Source organism: Mustelus asterias, chromosome 6 (assembly GCF_964213995.1).
Source record: "Mustelus asterias chromosome 6, sMusAst1.hap1.1, whole genome shotgun sequence".
Lineage (NCBI taxonomy): Eukaryota > Metazoa > Chordata > Chondrichthyes > Carcharhiniformes > Triakidae > Mustelus > Mustelus asterias.
Genome location: NC_135806.1, coordinates 80,851,681 through 80,870,040, shown reverse-complemented (window position 1 = coordinate 80,870,040; position 18,360 = coordinate 80,851,681). Strand labels below are relative to the sequence as shown.

Genomic DNA, 18,360 nt, shown 5'->3' with positions numbered 1-18,360 from the left:
TGTAACAAAATAAGGTTGAAATAAATGTAAATATTCACAGGCTAATGCATTATTCTCGAGGTAATGTTCAACATGTATGAAGCACTGTTTAACTAACTCTCATTAATTTACAGAGCAGCCACAGGATGGGTTTTCAGAAAAATTCTTTTTGGTGGTAATTGAGCATAAACAGAACAACCGCTCAGTGCTGCATATGTGGCATCTGCACTTGAAATCTGATCAGATCTCTATTGGTGGGTGTCATTTATAAGTTAGATTGCATTTAATATAAAAAATTGAATGTAATTGTCAAGGATGTGGTCTGACTAAACCAAAGCAGATTTGAAGTTGCACAGCAAGTAATTAGAACCATGTCACTGCATGTTGATCCATAGCCTCCTATTATGAGAAATTTTGTTGGAAGTGAAAAAATTTGGATGGCTTTAGACAAGTTAAAGAATTTGCTCCCTGCTTCAAAAAAATTACAAACTTAACAGCTTTAGTACAACCTGAAAGAAAACTTAACTAAACTAAAGATGTAACGCACCAATGATGCAGGGTTAATGTGCTAATTTTGGCTCTATTTTATTTTTAATGTCACTCATAACTTTACAACAGTTTCACATTAATTATCACAGGACTTTCCATATGAAATGTCACAACATTGATTTATTTAAAAAGGAAAAACATTTAAAACAGTGACCCTAATGAATAGTCTATAGACAAATAATTACAAACATACATATGAACATATGAATTAGGAGCAGGAGTAGGCCTGCTCTGAGTTTGCTCTGCCATTCAGTAAGATCATGGCTGATCTGATTCCTCCATATTCCCGCCTACTGCCTATAATTTTTCATCCCCTTCTCAAGAATCTATCTCTGCCTTAAAAGTATATTATTTTTCATTCATGTGGGTGTCGTTGGCTGGGCCAGCATTTGTTGCCCATCCCTAATTGCCCTTGAACTGAATGGCTTACTGGTACATTTAAGAGTTAACCACATTAATGTGGATCTGGAGTCATACATGGGCCAGAGTAGGCAAGGACAGCAGATTTCCTTGCCTAAAGGAAATTAGTAAACCAGATGAGTTTTTACGACAATCAACACTGGTTTCTTGGTCATCATTAGAGTTTTAGTTCCAGTTTTTGAAAATTGAATTCAAATTTCACCATCTGCTGTGGTGGGATTCAAACCTTGGTCCCCAGAGCATTATCCTGGGTCTATGGATTACTAGCGACAATACCACTGCACCACCATCTTCCCTAAATTCAAAGATTCTGCCTCCACTGCCTTTTGAGGAAGAGAGTTCCATTGTTGAGACTCTCTGAAATGAACATAAACAGTGGAGTGGCAGAAAACCATTTGATACATCAATCCCACTTGGACCTTGGCCTGATCTATTATAGACTCTACCCCAATTATTAAATATTTTCCATAGGAACTGGTTCATTTCATGTTATGGTAGCTGGTACAATGTAACTGACATTGTTCTGGCAATGCAGCAATTGTCACAAAATTGTACTGTATGTATATTTGTCAATGTGCAAGTTGAACTCTACTAATAAATGAAAATGTTATATTTTTTAGATAATGCCGCTGAAATCTCTTTGTCACCTCCAAAGGAACAGAATGGCCTCTCTGAAAAATTGCATTCTCCTTTCTTCAAAAAGTACCAGGCTTGTAAAGCAAATTTACAGAGCGCCAGTAGATTAGCACTCATCTCAAAAAGAGTTTATAGCCAAGAATTAGCTTTACCAGAGGGTGTTGAAATTATTAGAGCTACTCCCTCTGCAGGTTAGTTGGTGTTTAATGATTAACATGAAGTCACTAAGCACTTTAAACTCAAATGTTTGAAATAGCACTGCCAGAATTTAATGTATAGTTCCATTTAAGCAGTTCTGGTTCTATGCTTCAACTGTGAGTGTCTGTTTTTCAAAGTAAATGCAATTAGAAATAGATATTGTATTACCTTGAAGTTTTGCTTCTTTATCGAGTGCTAGGTAAATATGTGCCTCTATATAAGGGAATCCTAATATAACAGAAAATAAACCTGAAGATGCAGAGAAAGCTAATCAAAAAGAAAGCTAAATTAACATTCCAGTTTCTTTCCTGAAATTCCATTTGCCTTGTCAAGTGCATTTAAAAGATCCCATGGTAGCAATTTGAAGAAGAGCAAGATGTTCTCCCTGGTGTAGAAGCAAAGATTTAGTCCTCAACGCAAAAATGAATAATCTGGCTGTTATCACATCACTGTTGTGGACAATGCTGTGTGCCAGTGGTTGCAATATCTCCTTTGTCATACTGTGGCTTGTTATGGGCAGGGAGAGGAGGTGTGATGCTTTCTCCCCACGTCTTGGTTAGCGCAACAAGATATGTTGTGGGGGAGCATTTTAAACTTTGAGTGTTGTAGTTTTTTATAATAAACATGAAACAGGTTTTCAAGTAGGTTTAAATCAAAGAAAGCATGATGTTTATTCACACAATGCCCTAAAATGCAAAGAAACACACTCTTTCCCTCATGCACACAGACCTATACCTAATTCTCGGGACAAAACATGTGTTCAGGTTATTAGCAAAAGAAAATCTCATGTCCAAATTTCAGATCTTTTAAAAATTCATGCATATCTGGATTGATGGTTCTCTCATGGTTCTTTGGATGAATGGACGATGGAAGCCTCTAGTCTCCAGATCATGTTTTTGCCAAGTTTATCAAGGCAGAGTTTTGCAAGTGAAAACAAATTAGTTCCTTGGACTCACTGCTTGGGTTGAATGATAGGCAGGGTTCTGTTCTTCGTGCTGAAGGATGGTCCTCTGTGTTCTGTTGGTTGCAGACTGTCCTGTTTCTCTGGTTCTTGGAGTTAAAAGGATTTATTATCTGAGGTCTGTTTCAGTCGTGTGATCAATACTTGCAGTGCTTCAAAGTTAGAAGCCACTGCTCCACAATGGAGTTTTAATGGATGTTGTTCACATCCGTCTCTGATAGCTGATTTCTTTGGACTGTCTTTTTGTCAGGGTCGAGCCTGCAGACACTGCACCTGGGAAGGCTACTGATTTTGAGTCTCAATGAATATCTAGTCACTAGGAGTTGCAGAATGACAAATGGTTTTACATTGTGAATGCCTGATCAAGGGAAAACACAGTAAGGAGTCTAACAACACCAGGTTAAAGTCCAGCAGATCCTGATGGACGCTATAAAAATGCGAGACTGACCTTATTTTCCTCTTGTGCAACTCCAGGAACTCCAAGATGAGTTACAGGGAGAAGGAACTTGTAGTTAAATAGTGCATTTCATGACTTCAGAACATCCCAAAGCACTTTACGGCCAATTAAGTGTTTCTGATGTATATGCAATGTATGGACTTGAGCAAAATATGTGTATGATGGCAGATGAAATTTAATTACAGACACCTGCACATAGTGGCTAAGAGTGAATTTGAAAGGAGTGCGAGGTTTTTGTAGACTACAAAAGATAAGGAATTTTGAATTGTGTAGTCTAAACACAGTGAAAATAAAAGTTGGTGAAAATTATGCTAAAACTGTCCAGCGTTTTGTGAAAGCTACCCACAATGTTATTGCAGGCTTCAGAGCACTGTCTTGCTCTTATCTGAGCTCTGAACCAGTATAGTGCCCTCTTTAGGTGAGGGAAGAGGTGAACATGTTGGAAATTTCAAATAAACTAATATTGAATCTGGGACAGGAACTCAACAAAGTTATTATAAGCAAAGTAACATTAATGAAGAAAATAATGCCACTGAAGAGAAAAAAATCCCCAGGACTAGATGGTTTGAGGGTTTTAAAGGAAGTGGATGAAGACACTAATTCAATCTTCCAAAGTTCTCTTGATATAAACCATTCCTTTCGGTTGAAAAATTGCACATGGCACTCCATTATTTACAAAGGGAGAGAAGGAATCCAGGGAATTTTTGACCAGTTAGCCTCACATCTGTTGTTGGGAAATTGCAAGAGTCTATATTTAAAGATAGGATGACCGAACATCTGAAAAACTCTAGCTGATCGACAAGACCTGCATATGTTTGTGCAGGTAGGACATACTTGACAAACCTGATTAATTTTTTTCAAAGAGCTATCAAAAGTAGTGGTCAGGGAATGTGTACAAGTGTTAGCTATATGGACTTACAATAGGCATTTGATGAAATCCCTCAAGGCACTATTGCCTAAGTTGAAGTCAGTGGAATTTAAGACTTACCTAATTGGGAAACTGGTTGGGCAGTAGGAGAGACAGAATCGGGATAATGAGCAAGTTCTCTAATTGCCAGGATATGATTAGAGATGTCCTGAGAGGATATATTTTGGGACCTCAACTATTGTTCGTATGAAAGATATATCTGGAGAGAAGGGAGATTTGATGGAGGTTTTAAAAATGAGGAGGAGTCTGCACAGGGTAGGGAGAGAGAAATTTTTCCGAGAGGTAGAAGGATCAAGAATCAGAGGTCACCAATTTAAGGTAATTAGCAAAAGATGCAACAGCAACATTAGGGAAAAAAATTTACATAGGGCATGATTAGGATTTCGAATGCTCTGCTTGAGAGTATATTAGAAACATTCATTCGAGGCCCTCAAAGGAGAATTGGATAATTATTTGAGAGGAAAAATTTGTAGAACTATGGGGAACAGGCAGGAGAGGATCCAGGTACTTGGGTCATTAAAATGTCATTAGCAGGTGAAGAAAGTATTCTAAAAGTCTAATGCAATGCTGGCCATTCTATGTAGAAGATTAAAATAACAAAGGCTTGAAGTCATACTTCAGCTGTACAATATCCTGATTTAGACCACACCTGGAGTAATTCTCGCAGTTTTGGGCAATTGGGAAAATATGTTAGCCTTGGATAGCAATGTAGATTTAATAGAATGATATTTGGAACCCAAGGGTTAAATTACAAGGAAAGATTACATGAAGCAGGGTTGTATTTCCTGGAATTTTAAAAATTAAGGCTAATCGGATCGGCATTTTTAAAAATACTAAGGGAGCCAATAGGATTAGTAAAGAGAAATTATTTACGCTCGCTGGTGAATTCAGGACTAGTGGCATTGTCTAAAAGCTATAAAGCCAGACTTCTCCGAAGTAAAGTTAGGAATCATTAAAACACATAAAGGTATTAAGGAATATGAGCATAGATGGATAAACTGAGTTAGGTTGTAGATCACCTGTGATCTCATTGAATGTACTTGAGGGATTAAATGACAAACTCCTGTCTGTCTGTCTTCCCCTCTCCATAACCCTTGTTTGTCAGCAACACTAAGGCCAACTGTAAGAATCATGTTGCTGCTCAACTTTAGGTAAACTATTTCATCACAGGCTAGGCAATATATCTGGCAGTTTGCTAGTTTGTAGGCCCTGGTGCACTAATTCAATGTAAGGGTCTTTGCCATTCCATGCCCTTTGTAATCCATCTGACAGCCTTAAAGTGACGAAGCTTAAGCTGCTGTCAAATTTGTTTGCAGAAGGTAATTGTAACTGAAAATATGTCAAATGTCTTGCTTTCATTGCAAAGCTGTGTTCTGATTTGATTTTAAAGTTGGTGAACTGCAGTAGGTTTTTGAAATTGAACAAAGCAAATTTATTCTTGCTATCTTTATTGGTATTTCCATTAATCTTTCATTTCACTTATTGCAGGACACCTGAGTTCCTCGTCAGTTCATCCAGCATGCCTTGCACCATATCTTCTGGCAACTTCTTGCTCAGATGAAAAAGTCAGATTCTGGCGATGTAAAGTGTCAGCTCATTTAGCATCTTCAGCAGCTGGGGATGGTGTGGAGAGTAACCTTACTTATTCTTGGGAAGAATGGCCTTTACTGATTGAAGAAGGACTTCAGAACAGTAGTGCTGTTAGTGTACCAGGAAGACCGATAGATGTAAGTTGTTCGTACACAAGCCGGCTAGCAGTGGCATACAAACGAACAATACCAGTTAATGGACATTCCAGTAAACACTTCACCATGCATGTGGGCATATTTGAATGCGAATCAACTGGAGGCTCACAATGGATTCACGAACAGACGATCCACTTAAATGACTTGAGTCACACCGGTGCCATGTTGGATCCAAGAATCAGTATAGATAGTAACTTAGTGGTTTATAATAAACAGGAGTCATATCTGACCGATGATCATCAAATGACTTTTGATGCAAAACCTCTGGTTCACTTAGATTGGGTCTCCAAAGAGGATGGATCTCATATCTTAACTATAGGAATTGGATCTAAACTTGTGATGTATGGACAGGTTTCTGGAATAATACAAAATCAAACAAAGAAAGAAGCACCAGCAGTTTTCTCTCTTTCTTTATGGGATAGTGCCAAAGAAGTATCTGAATCTAGGTGGGTGCTTCTCAGAAGTGTGGATTTGGTTTCTTCAGTGGATGGATCATTGTCATTGCCAGTTTCACTTTCTTGGGTGCGTGATGGTATCCTAGTGGTGGGGATGGATTGTGAAATGCATGTTTATTCACAATGGCAACCACCTGACAAATTGGATCCAGTGCTAACTGAAACTGAAAGTGGTAGTACTCCTTCAATTGTTAGCCTAGCAAAATATGGCAGTGCAAATGGTTCTAACCCTTACCTGTACAGAAAAACCCTGGCAAGATCAGTGACTGGGCTTGCTCAGAAATTCGGTGGCAAAAAGATTCCGTTTAATTGGAATATCGAAATGGAGGACTCTGGCCTTTTTGAAGCATCTCATGATTTGTCTCCTACTCTGCCTCAGTACCATCCTTTGCAGCTTTTGGAGTTAATGGACTTGGGTAAAATTAGACGGTCCAAAGCCATCCTGTCACATTTGGTCAAATGTATTGCAGGAGAGGTAATCACTGTAAGTGACACTGAAACTAGCCACGAACGGCGGCTCAGATCTCTGACTATTAGTGCAAGTGGCAGCACGGCAAGAGATCCCTTAACCTCAAACAAAAGTGAAAATCCTGACTATACAGAAATCGACTCTATTCCTCCTCTTCCTCTGTGTGCACTTTTAGCTGCTGATGAAGATATTTCTCATACCACTTTTGAAAAGCCAGGCAAACGAACTAATATCAACGAGAAAAATGAAAGGCATTCAACGGGAAGCAATTATGACGAATTGTTTGCCATGTCCAGGGTTGGTACAGATGACCTTGACAGCTTCAGTGTTGATGAAGACAATAAACTGAAGGTTATTGATCTTTCCCAGTACAGTCTTACCTACTTTGGTCCTGAGCATGCTCGAGTACTATCTAGTCATTTGCTTCATTCCAGTCTGCCTGGTCTTACCAGCATGGAGCAAATGTTTTTAATGGCACTCGCAGATACCATGGCAACTATCAGCACTGACATAGGAGAAAGCAGAGAGAGAACCCAAGGTAACATGTTTTGCTTCAGTGAAAGCTTTATTTTTAATTTAAAATCTTTTGTGAACAACTTGTATTTTCAATGTCAGTGTAAATTATTTTAACACATTAATTTTGAGATTCTTTGAAGACATGCAAGTACTTTTTATTGTGATGTATGTTATGTGCTTAAGGCAAGCTTTTCGGTAAACATACTATGATTTTGTAATATGTTACCATCTTTCCTGTAATGCAGACTGAGCTACATTTTTCCTGTTGTCAGAACATGAAGAATATTGAGCATCTACATATCACTGACAGATGTCAGTATTGGTCAAGTTATAGATACAAGACATTCAGTTAAGCAGCATGGTGGTACAGTAGTTAGCACTGCTGCCTCACAGAGCCAGAGTCTATTATAAAAATCTGTAGGGTGCACAAATCCTGTCTTCAAACCTGAATGGACTGTTGATTTTGCAGTTAATAATTTTATCAATATTCTTCCTAAGTTACTACTTCATTTCCCATTCAATTTTAATATGTCAGTTGGCATAAGAAATATGTAGTTGGTTATGGTCATTATGTAGTTCCATTAACAAGGCTTTGAGATTTCTGCCCCAGTTCTGCTGCAATCTTGTTTGTTTATTTTTTTAAAATCTTTCATTCAACAGTTAGCCATGGACAACAACAGGCAACTTACTTCTAAGCAGGTTTTTGCATTTCTTAAATTACTCTAAAATATGTCAGTTCTAGCTGGACTACGTGCATACGAAAAATGGAAGCAGTATGAGATAAACTGAGCTGAGCAATCAAACAAACAATGAATAAGATCAAAGTTCTGCAGTCCTGCCATATCCCAGGATTAGTTGCAGAAGTTCATTATGGTGGAGCCATAGACCCAACTATTTTCAGCTGTTTTGCCAGCGACCTTCCCTCCAACATAAGGTCAGAAGTGGGGATGTTTACTGATGATTGCATTACGTTCAGTACTGTTAGTAACTCCTCAACTGCTGAAGCAATTCTTGTCCATTTGCAACAAGACCTAGACTAACTTTCAGTCTTGGACTGATAAGTAGAAAGTGACATTCGTACCACAAGAGTGCCAGGCAATGACCATCTCCAGCAACAAAGAATCTAAGCATCTCCCCTTGGCATTCAATAGCATTACCATCACTATCAATATCCTGGTGGCTCCCATTGACCAGAAACAAAACTGTAGCCATATAATACTGTGGTTACAAGAGCAGGTCAGAGGCTGGGGATTCTGCAGTGTGTAACTCACATCCTGCCTCCCCAAAGCCTGTCCACCATCTACAAAGCAAAAGTCAGAAATGTGATGGAATTCTCACCATTTGTCTGGATGAGTGTGGCTCCAACAGCACTTGAGGACATTATCCAGGACAAAGCCGTCCACTTGATTGGCTCCCCATTCACCAAGCTAAACATCTACCCCCTCCACCACCGACGTGCAATGGCAGCAGTGTACGAAATGCAAGATGCACTGCAGCAACTTGCCAACACTCTTTCAAAGCACCTTCCAAATCTATCCCCTCTACCACCTAGAAGGACAAGCGCAGCAGACATATGGGAACACTACCAGTTGCAAGATCCCTTCCAAGCCCCACAACAACCTGACTTGGGACTATATTGCCATTCCTTCATGGTCACTGGATCAAAATCCTTTCTTATTTTGAGTGTACCTATGCCATTTGGACTGCAGCAGTTCAAGAAAGTGGTTCACCATCATCTCAAGGGAAACTAGAGCTGAGAAATAATGTTGACCTTGCCAGCGATGTATACATCTGGTGATAGAATGGGAAAAAAATAATGAATGGTGATGCACAAATAAACAGCTGTCTGGGAGAGAAGGCTTCATAACCATCGCTATCCTCATGGGTGGAGCCCAACACTCGAGTGCAGAAGGCAAGGCTAAAGCATTTACAACCATCTTCAGCCAGAAGTGCTGAGAGGATGATTCATTTCTGCCTCTACCTGAGATCCCCAGCATCATTGATGCCAATCTTCAACCAACTCGATTCACTCCACGTGATGTCATGAAACTGCAGAAGGCACTGGATACAGTAAAGGATATGGGCCTTGAGAGCATCGCATCAGTAGTGCAGAAAACTTGTGCTCCAGAATTAAGTGTTCCCGAAATAAGTTTTTCCAGTACAGTTGCAACACAGGCATTTATCCCTAAATGTGGAAATTTGTGCAGAAAATACCCTGTCCACAAAAAGCAGGACAATCCAATCCAGCCATTTACCAACCTATCAGTCTCCTCTTGATGATCACCAAAATGATGGAAAATGGTATTGACAGCAATGACCTGCTCACTGGCTCTCAGATTGAGTTCCAAACTTCATCACAATCTTGGTCTAGACATGGATATAAAGAACAGAATTCAAGAGCTGAGGTGAGGGTGACTGGCCTTGACATCGAGGCAGAGTTTGACCAAGTCTGGCATCAAGCCTCCCAAGCATAATTGAAATCAATAGGATCCAGGGAGGGAAGTCTTCACTAGCTGGTGTCATACCTAGCACAAAGGAATATGTTTGTGTTTGTTGGAGGCAGATCAGTTTCAGGACATCACTGCAGGAGTTCCTCAGTGTGTTGTGTCCGAGACCCAACCATCTTCAGCTGTGTCATCAATATCCTCCTTCCATCATAAAATCTGAAGAGAGGATATCCGCTAATGATTACACAGTACCATTTGTGATTCCTCTGATACTGAAGCAGTCCACATGCAACAAGATCTGCACAACCTTCAGGCTCGGGGTGATAAGTAGCATTTGCACCACTTGAGTGCCAGGCAGTGACTATCTCCAACAATAGAGAATCTGACCATCTCCCATTGACATTCAAAGACGTACCAACGCTGAAACTCCCAGAATCACCATTCTGGGAGGTGCCGTTGACCTGAAACTTAACCAGACTAGCCATAACCCATGTTCAATTCTGGCCTCTGGTCCCTGTATGTGTGGAGTTTGCATGTTCTCTCCATGTTTGTGTGGGTTTCCTCCAGGTGCTCTGGTTTCCTCCCACAATCCAAAGATGTGCAGGTTAGATGGATTGGCCATGCTAAATTGTCCCTTAGTGTCAGGGGGAATAGCAGGGTAAATGTATGCAGTTACGGGGATAGGGTGGGATTGTTGTTAGTCCAAGCTTGATGAGCTGAATGGCCTCTTTCTGTGCTGTAGGGATCCGATGATTCTTTATAAATTATGCGGTTGCATGAGGAGGTCAGAGACTTGGATTCTGCATTGAGTTACTCAACTCCTGTCCACCATCCACAAGGCACAAGTCAGGAGTGTGATGGAATAACCTCCACGTGCCTGGATGCACACAGCGATAGTAACACTCAAGAAAATCAACACTATATCTGGGGGCAAAACAACTTGTCAATTGACGTTCCATCCACCATCTTAATTCATTCCAAGGTGTGTGATTTGGAAGAGAACTTGCAGGTGATGTTCCTTTGCTTTTGCTGCCCTGGAACTTCTAGGTGGTAGACATCACAGATTTGGAAGGAGTTCTCAATAAAGGCTTCAACGAGTTGTTGCAGTGCATCTTGTACATAGTACACACTGCTGCCGCTATCTTGACTTGGAATTATATTGTCATTCCTTTACGTGCTGGATCAAAATCCTGGAACACTCTTCCTCACAGCACTGTGGGGTACCTACACAAATTGGACTTCAGTGGTTCAAGAAGGTGGCTCATCACCATTTTTCAAGGGCAGTTAGCGATGGGCAGTAGATGCTGGTCATTCACACCTCATGAAAGAATAAAAACAAAGAGACTGATGTTGCATTTGGCCTTTTGTCAGAGGGCTTAATCTCACACATATATGATTAAGGCTGTGCCAATTTCCATTATCTGTTGTAATAGTGAACTAGCAGCACTGTGGATTTTCTGCTGAATCCCATGATGAAGGGCACCATCAAGGTTAAAAGTGATGTGAGAAGGGAAGTCAAAAAATAATGATTGGATATGCCAAACTTAGATTTTAAAAGCCTGAAGGATGCTCAATTAAATAAGTAATGAGGGGTATGATTTCTACCGTTTAGTTATGGGTAAAGAATGTGTTGAAGTGCATGTTATCACCACCATGGAAATGTACGAAAGAGGAAAACTTAATGAAAAGCTGTAGGAAGGCATGTAACTCGAGAGGGACAACAGAGGAAATGCCAGAAGAGTACTTGGCCATCCTAGTGTCAATAAAACTACCAAAGTTTGGGACACAGTGATTGGAAAATAATGTGAGAGAAGAATGTCTAAAAGATAACTAACTTTTTCTCCAATCCTGCATAGAAGTGAAGAGATAAATTAGTAATCTCTTCCCAGATTTTCAAGTCTTAAATGATTCAAGTTTTAAGTTGAGGGAATAAAAGTCAAAATATCACGAGAGAAAAAAATAAAGCGTGGAAAAGGTAATTTGGACTATTTCCTAATAAGGGAAGAGGAGCAGTCAGAATCTGGGATAAAAACGTGAGATCTGAATTGAACTTATATGAGTACTTATTTTCAATGAAAACTGACTTGCATGGTAAGATATTTCAATGGTGATTAAAAGATTTTGCAGTTTTATAATATATATTGCTGTGGCTTAAAAAATGAATTTTAAAACACCTTGCAATCAGACTTTTTTTGGATTAAAAGAAAATAATAGTTTAAATGTATTTCTATTAAGTATTTGCGAGTTTTCAAGTCATCAAACCCTTTTCATTCAACTATCAAGGTTGTAAATTCTTAATTGATAGCAGTTAGGTCCTCTGTTGCATCTGAACTAACAAGGTACAAACAGCCAGTATTTATGAATCAAGTATAATTTATTAAGCAAGTTGGTGTGTATACTTAATGAAAGCAGTAAAAATGGCTTGTAAGTTTTTTATCCTACAAAACCCCTAGGATTTCTTGAATGCTGATAGCATAGACAATGGGCCCGATTTTAACAGGCGCAAAATCGCGGTAAAGTTGGGCGTCGGGCCTATACCGCGATCTACACCCGATTCCGAGCAGATCGCGGCTTTACCGACACCCAATTTGCATGCATTTAAATCGACTTAATGAACCACGCGCCCAACTCTACCGCCAAATCCCACTTTACCGTCTTCTGGCCCGTGTAAGCGACCTGCAAAATAAAAGTCTGAAGTCGTTGCTGCAGCTTCCGAAGAGCGGGGTCAGAGCCTCCAACGGCTCTCTGACCCAGGCCATCCTCTGGTTGGGGGAGGTGGGGGGACCCAGATCATCCTCTGGTCGGGGTGGTGGGGGGGGGGGTGGGGGGGGGGGGGGGGTGGGGGGGGGGGGGGTGGGGGGGGGGGGGGGGGGATCCGCTGCCAGTCTGCGGCCGATCGGTGGGGAGGGAGGGGGCAGGGAGGTCCGCCGCCACTCTGCGGGCGGTTCCTCCTCCCCACCGGAGGAACGAATCCCTCCTGCTGGAGTGGACGTGCGGCCATGCCATCCCACAAAACCTTCAGGATGAAGCGATTCCTCGCTAAGAAGATGAAGCAGAACCAGCCGATTCCACAGTGGATCCGCATGAAAACCGACAACAAGATCAGTACAAGTCCAAGAGGAGACACTGGAGAAGGACCAAGCTGGGCCTGTAAAGGCCTACACCATCACTGGTACACTACCAGCCACAGCCATCTCTCCCGCTCTCTTGCCCCTGCAGGGAAGAGTAATCAAACTACACTTGATCTTAGCCAAAAGGCCGAGAAGCAGTTCACATAAATATGATGGCCCATCCCCATGGATACTAAGGAAATTAAGAACAAATGCTAGCAATGTAAGATATCTTCATGAAATATATACCTTTTACTGTAGATAAGGTTAATAGATCAAGTTTTTAACAATCCTGAGTCAATTCAAATGTGGGGTTTTGTCTAACAAATCTCACAATAAAGAAGCCATGTTGAGTTCAAAACCTTCTTGTTGCTTTAAGGCTTTGCATTTACTAGAAATTTCTGCAACTTTTAAGGTCATTAGGTTACCAAGAAGCACAGCAATTCTCACAGACACAGCTGCTTTCCTGTACTCAACTGCTTAACGTTTTCATTGTCTTACTCAGAAGACAAATTCAAACGGAATTATTTGAAATGTGGTTGAGATAAAATCCATAAATGTTACTTTAAAGTGATATAAAATCCTAAAAACTAGTGGTGTTATCACAATCTCTGATCTTTAATCAAAATTACTGTTAATTGATGGATAATCATGGATAAATTGTGCTAATCTTTTTGTGCAAATTCCCAATGTGTTTCTATCCCATGAAGTTCTGTGCCAAATCATGAAATTTACTGCAACATGTAGGCAATGATGCTTCAGAATAGTGAACCTCTGACTCTGCCCAATTCGGAGCTTCAGTGCTACTATATTGACAGTATAAATTGAGAGTTGGAATGTGGAGGCCCATATCCTCCGGTGTTCAGAGATTCAGAGACTGGATGTACCCCCAAGGTGTGCTACAAGGCCCATTGGAAGTCGCAATGCAGTGTCTCCGTGGGAATTGCCTGTAAGTTTGAACTTCCGATGGGCAATTCCCATGGTCACCAGGACCCTCGGAAGAAGCCTTCAACTATTGAGTGAGAGTTGAGTGTGTTTGGATTATTCCAGCTTAGTTACCTGAATAGTTAACTAGGAAATGTTAGACAGAAAAATCCTAGAGTAACTCCTAAATAACATTGCAAGTGGACCCCTCAACTCCTCCATCTTTTCTAAACCCCCACCCCGACCTGTGACTCTCCTGACTCTGCTTCACTACCCAATCCAGTTTCCACCCTATCCTATTACCCACTTACCTCCTCCATCCCACAACAGTTATTCACTGCTACACTGAAAAGCTGTTTAAATATCCTCAAGCTTTTCATTGTATTAGTGAACACTTACCAGAATATGATATCTAGTGTCAGAAAAAAGGGCTGTGTCTTCTGCGGGGATTCCTTTTACCGATGTCTCCAAGGTTTCCTGCGCTGTCTGATTTCTGCAGGAACCCGCATCGGAAGATTGGCAGAAACATCGGAGGAAGTTAAGTGGGTAAGTAGTCAAAACAAGGTCAGAAATAGGGGTTCTGACTCCGATTGGGAAGATTTGGGCTGGAATGCTTTGCCACAGAGTCATTACTGCATGCTTTAATAGGATTTTTAAAGAAAAATTGAGTAAACATTTTGAACACAGGAAGATGCAGATCTAGTGGGAGAGTGGGGAAGCAGGATTAATTTTATGACGCTTGTAATCTCTACAAACACAATAAAAGGTTCTGTTGACCAATGCAAAGTAACCTTCTCTGACATTTCTTTATAGCCCAAGAATTTTGGAAATTGAAATTACTTGACATACAAATGAAATCAAATATTTCCTTTTCTAGGTGGAGAAACCCTTGATGAATGTGGATTGAGATTTCTTTTAGCCATGCGACTCCATACATTCCTATTGACATCATTACCCCTAGTCTATCGAGCACAACTTCTTCGTCAAGGTAAATCAATAAAAATAATGGAGTGATTCCTATCTAATCTAATTAGAGATATAACTGAAATTGTACTTCCTATATACAACACCTTATGACTAGCTTTAACATATTTGTCTAACTTTCCATCTGGTACGTTATATGGACCTTTAGCAATGCAGCTTCTATAATGTGCTTTGTTTATTCTTCATTTATATGCTTGCCTTGTGATGTGTGGACAATCCTATACAGCCCTAATGTAGAATAAATTTCAAGAAAAACATTTAGAATGATTAAATATGCTATCTCCGTGACAATTTCAAAAATTTATTTTTCATCTATTTATTTATGACATATAGACTTTGCTAGCAATTTCGGCATATAGTGCACATTCTTCGTTGCCTTTGAGAAGGTTGGGATGAACTGCGGCCTTGACTTTCTGCAGTCCGTGTGGTAATGATACTGCACAGTGCTGTTTAGTGGGAGTTCCAGGATTTTGGCCCAAAGACAGTGAAGGAACAGTGATATGTGTCCATGACTAAGAGGGGATCTTGGAGGTGATTCAGAGGTGTCTACTGCTCATGTGTTTTGAGGTGGTGTAAGTCACAGGTTTGAGAAACGCTGTCAAAGACATCTTCATGAGTGGCTACATTGCATTTATTAGATGGTGCACACTGCAACCTACCTTTAGGTGATAGGTACTGATCAGGTGAATTGCTCTGTTCTGGATGGTGTCAAGCTTCATGAATGTTGTTGGAGTTGTAGAGCATCCATCATTCTATTGAATTGTGACCTGAAGTTGGCAGACAGGCTTCAGGGAGTCAGGAGATGAGTCGCTCACTGAACAATAGCCAGTTTCTGACCTGCTCTTGTCACCACATTATTTATGTGGTCCAACTAAGTTTCTGGTTAATGGTGTTGACCACTAATGTTTGATGGGAGAAGTTTGTTGTTGATAATGCCATTGAATGTTATAGGTAAGTGGTTAGACTCTTGCTGGCAGTTGTGTGTGATCGATGAACTGAGCCTGGATGCTGCCTGGGTGTTGCTATATGTGAGTGCAGGCTGCCTCATTACCGCATCGGAACTGTTGATCGATGTGTCGAGCGCCATATCCTGTTCTTATGAGAATCTTATATCCTGTTCTCATAAGAACAGGATATGGCACTCGACTCATCGATCAACAGTTCCGACATGCCACAGCGAAAAACCGCACCGACCTCCTCAGAAGACAAACACGGGACACGGTGGACAGAGTACCCTTCGGCGTCCAGTAGTTCCCCGGAGCGGAGAAGCTACGGCATCTCCTCCGGAGCCTTCAACATCTCGCCAAGGCCATCCCCACACCCCCACTTCTTGCCTTCAAACAACCACGCAACCTCAAACAGACCATTGTCCGCAGCAAACTACCCAGCCTTCAGGAGAACAGTGACCACGACACCACACAACCCTGCCACAGCAACCTCTGCAAGACGTGCCGGATCATCGACACGGATGCCATCATCTCACGTGAGAACACCATCTACCAGGTACATGGTATACATACTCTTGCAACTCGACCAACATTGTCTACCTGATAAGCTGCAGGAAAGGATGTCCCGAGGCATGGTACATTGGGGAAACCATGCAGACGCTACGACAACGTATGAATGAACACCGCTCGACAATCACCAGGCAAGACTGTTCTCTTCCTGTGGGGGAGCACTTCAGCAGTCACGGGCATTCAGCCTCGGATCTTCAGGTAAGCGTTCTCCAAGGCGGCCTTCACGACACACGACAGCGTAGAGTCGCTGAGCAGAAACTGATAGCCAAGTTCCGCACACATGAGGACAGCCTAAACCGGGATGTTGGATTTATGTCACATTACCAGTAACCCCCACAGCTTGCCTCCTGGACTTGCAGGCTGTTCTGTCTGGAGACAATACACATCTCGTTAACTTGTGTTTAATGCTCCCTCCACCCACATTGTCTGTACCTTTAAGACCTGGCTGGCTGTAGAGATTCGCATTCTAATCAGTATTCTGTAACTTGATTTTGTGTCTCTGTGCACTGTTTGAGAGCACATTTCCACTCCATCTGACGAAGGAGCAGCGCTCCGAAAGCTTATGGTATTTGTTCCCAAATATACCTGTTGGACTTTAACCTGGTGTTGTGAGACTTCTTACTGTGTTCACCCCAGTCCAACGCCAGCATCTCCACATGATAGGCTATCAGCCAGAAATGCAGAGTGACATCAGACTGGTCGAGTCCCCTTAGAGCAGGAAAACACATTGTGTCATTGAGATCACTTCATTCAGGGCAAGTCTTTCTCCACAGCAATTTTAAATAACAGTTGTGTTGAAATCTAAAGCAACCATTTAGTCTGGGCTTTGTGTTTTTAAAAAAAAGACAAAATTATCAAATTCCACTGAGTAAAGCCTCAGGACAGAGAAGTCGCAGTGGAAGCGTGAGCGCAACAAGTCCTGCATGGCTCCCTACAGGCTCTCGGCATCCCCCGGGTAAAGAGCCTGTCTCAGAGAGAGGATCATGGACTGCTGATTGAAGAGCTCACTCCAGATCTCTGGGTGCCATCTGAGTAAATTTGCAACTTGCTCTTACTGCCCTAGGTCCCTGCTGTCAAATTTCCCCCGGCACTAAAATCCACTTCCAAATCCCCCAAGACACTGGTACCAGAGCATCCGAGCATTCCCTGGGAAAGGACCACTCTTCAGCAACCGAGACCTTATTGTGGCAATCTAGGAAATATGAAATGGCTAACAGCAACAAGGAATAAATAACGATGACGACCAGACATTTGCTTTGGAGCAGTTTCGTGGCATCTGCAGCTTCCGCCTCTTTTCGCTTATAACACCAACACAGTGGAAAACCGATTGCATTCTGGTGGCCGCCATCCGAATCAACACAGCATGAAAAACCTGCACACAGACTTCACAATAAAAACAGTGTATATGTGTGAGTAAGTGATAGTGAGTGAGTTATTAAAGAGTGTGTGTGTGGGCCCTCGCATCTGTATTAGATTAAAAGTCTGCAGCAATTTAATTCAGTGAGAGAGAAGTGCTCGTTATAAAGGCTCCTTAATACCACATTCAAGGTAGTCATTCTCACCTCACATCTTGAATTTAGCTGTTTTGTTCATGTTTGGACAAGGCTGTAACAAGGTCTAGAGCTAAATTGTCCTCGCAGAATCCAAACCAAACATCAATGAGGAGGTTGTTAGTGCTACTTGGTAGCATTCTTGATAGCCTCATTTTTCTGATGGTTGAGAGAAGCCAATGGGGTCATGTTTGAATGGATTTTTAAAAATCTTTTGTCGGTGGAACATCCTGGACAGTTACTCATGTTGTTCGGAAGATGCCATTGTTGTAGCTGTACTGGAACAGTTTAGCTGGAAGCACAGATAGTTCTGGAGTACAGGTTTTCAGCACTGTAGCCAGGATGTTTTTGGGTCCCATAGCCTAAACCAAAGCTAGTGGTTTTAGCTGTTTCTTGATACCATGTTTATTGAATCAAATTGGTTGAAACTGGCATCTGTGATGCTGGGGATCTCAGGAGGAAGCCTTAATTGATTATCAAATCAGCACTTCTGATGGAAAATGATTGTAAATTCA

At 41.3% G+C, this 18,360-nt stretch overlaps 1 protein-coding gene across 7 annotated transcripts in view; it reads left to right on the top strand.

Annotated features, from left to right (window-relative positions):
- The window catches only part of dmxl1 (Dmx like 1), a 185,849-nt gene that overhangs the window by 80,822 nt on the left and 86,667 nt on the right, over positions 1-18,360 (top strand). For all 7 annotated transcript variants that reach the window (XM_078214619.1, XM_078214618.1, XM_078214617.1 and 4 more), the window contains exons 16-19: positions 114-233; positions 1,569-1,775; positions 5,617-7,335; positions 14,672-14,782. In XM_078214619.1, the coding sequence (XP_078070745.1) occupies positions 114-233; positions 1,569-1,775; positions 5,617-7,335; positions 14,672-14,782 (2,157 nt within the window). The remainder of the gene's footprint in view (positions 1-113; positions 234-1,568; positions 1,776-5,616; positions 7,336-14,671; positions 14,783-18,360) is intronic.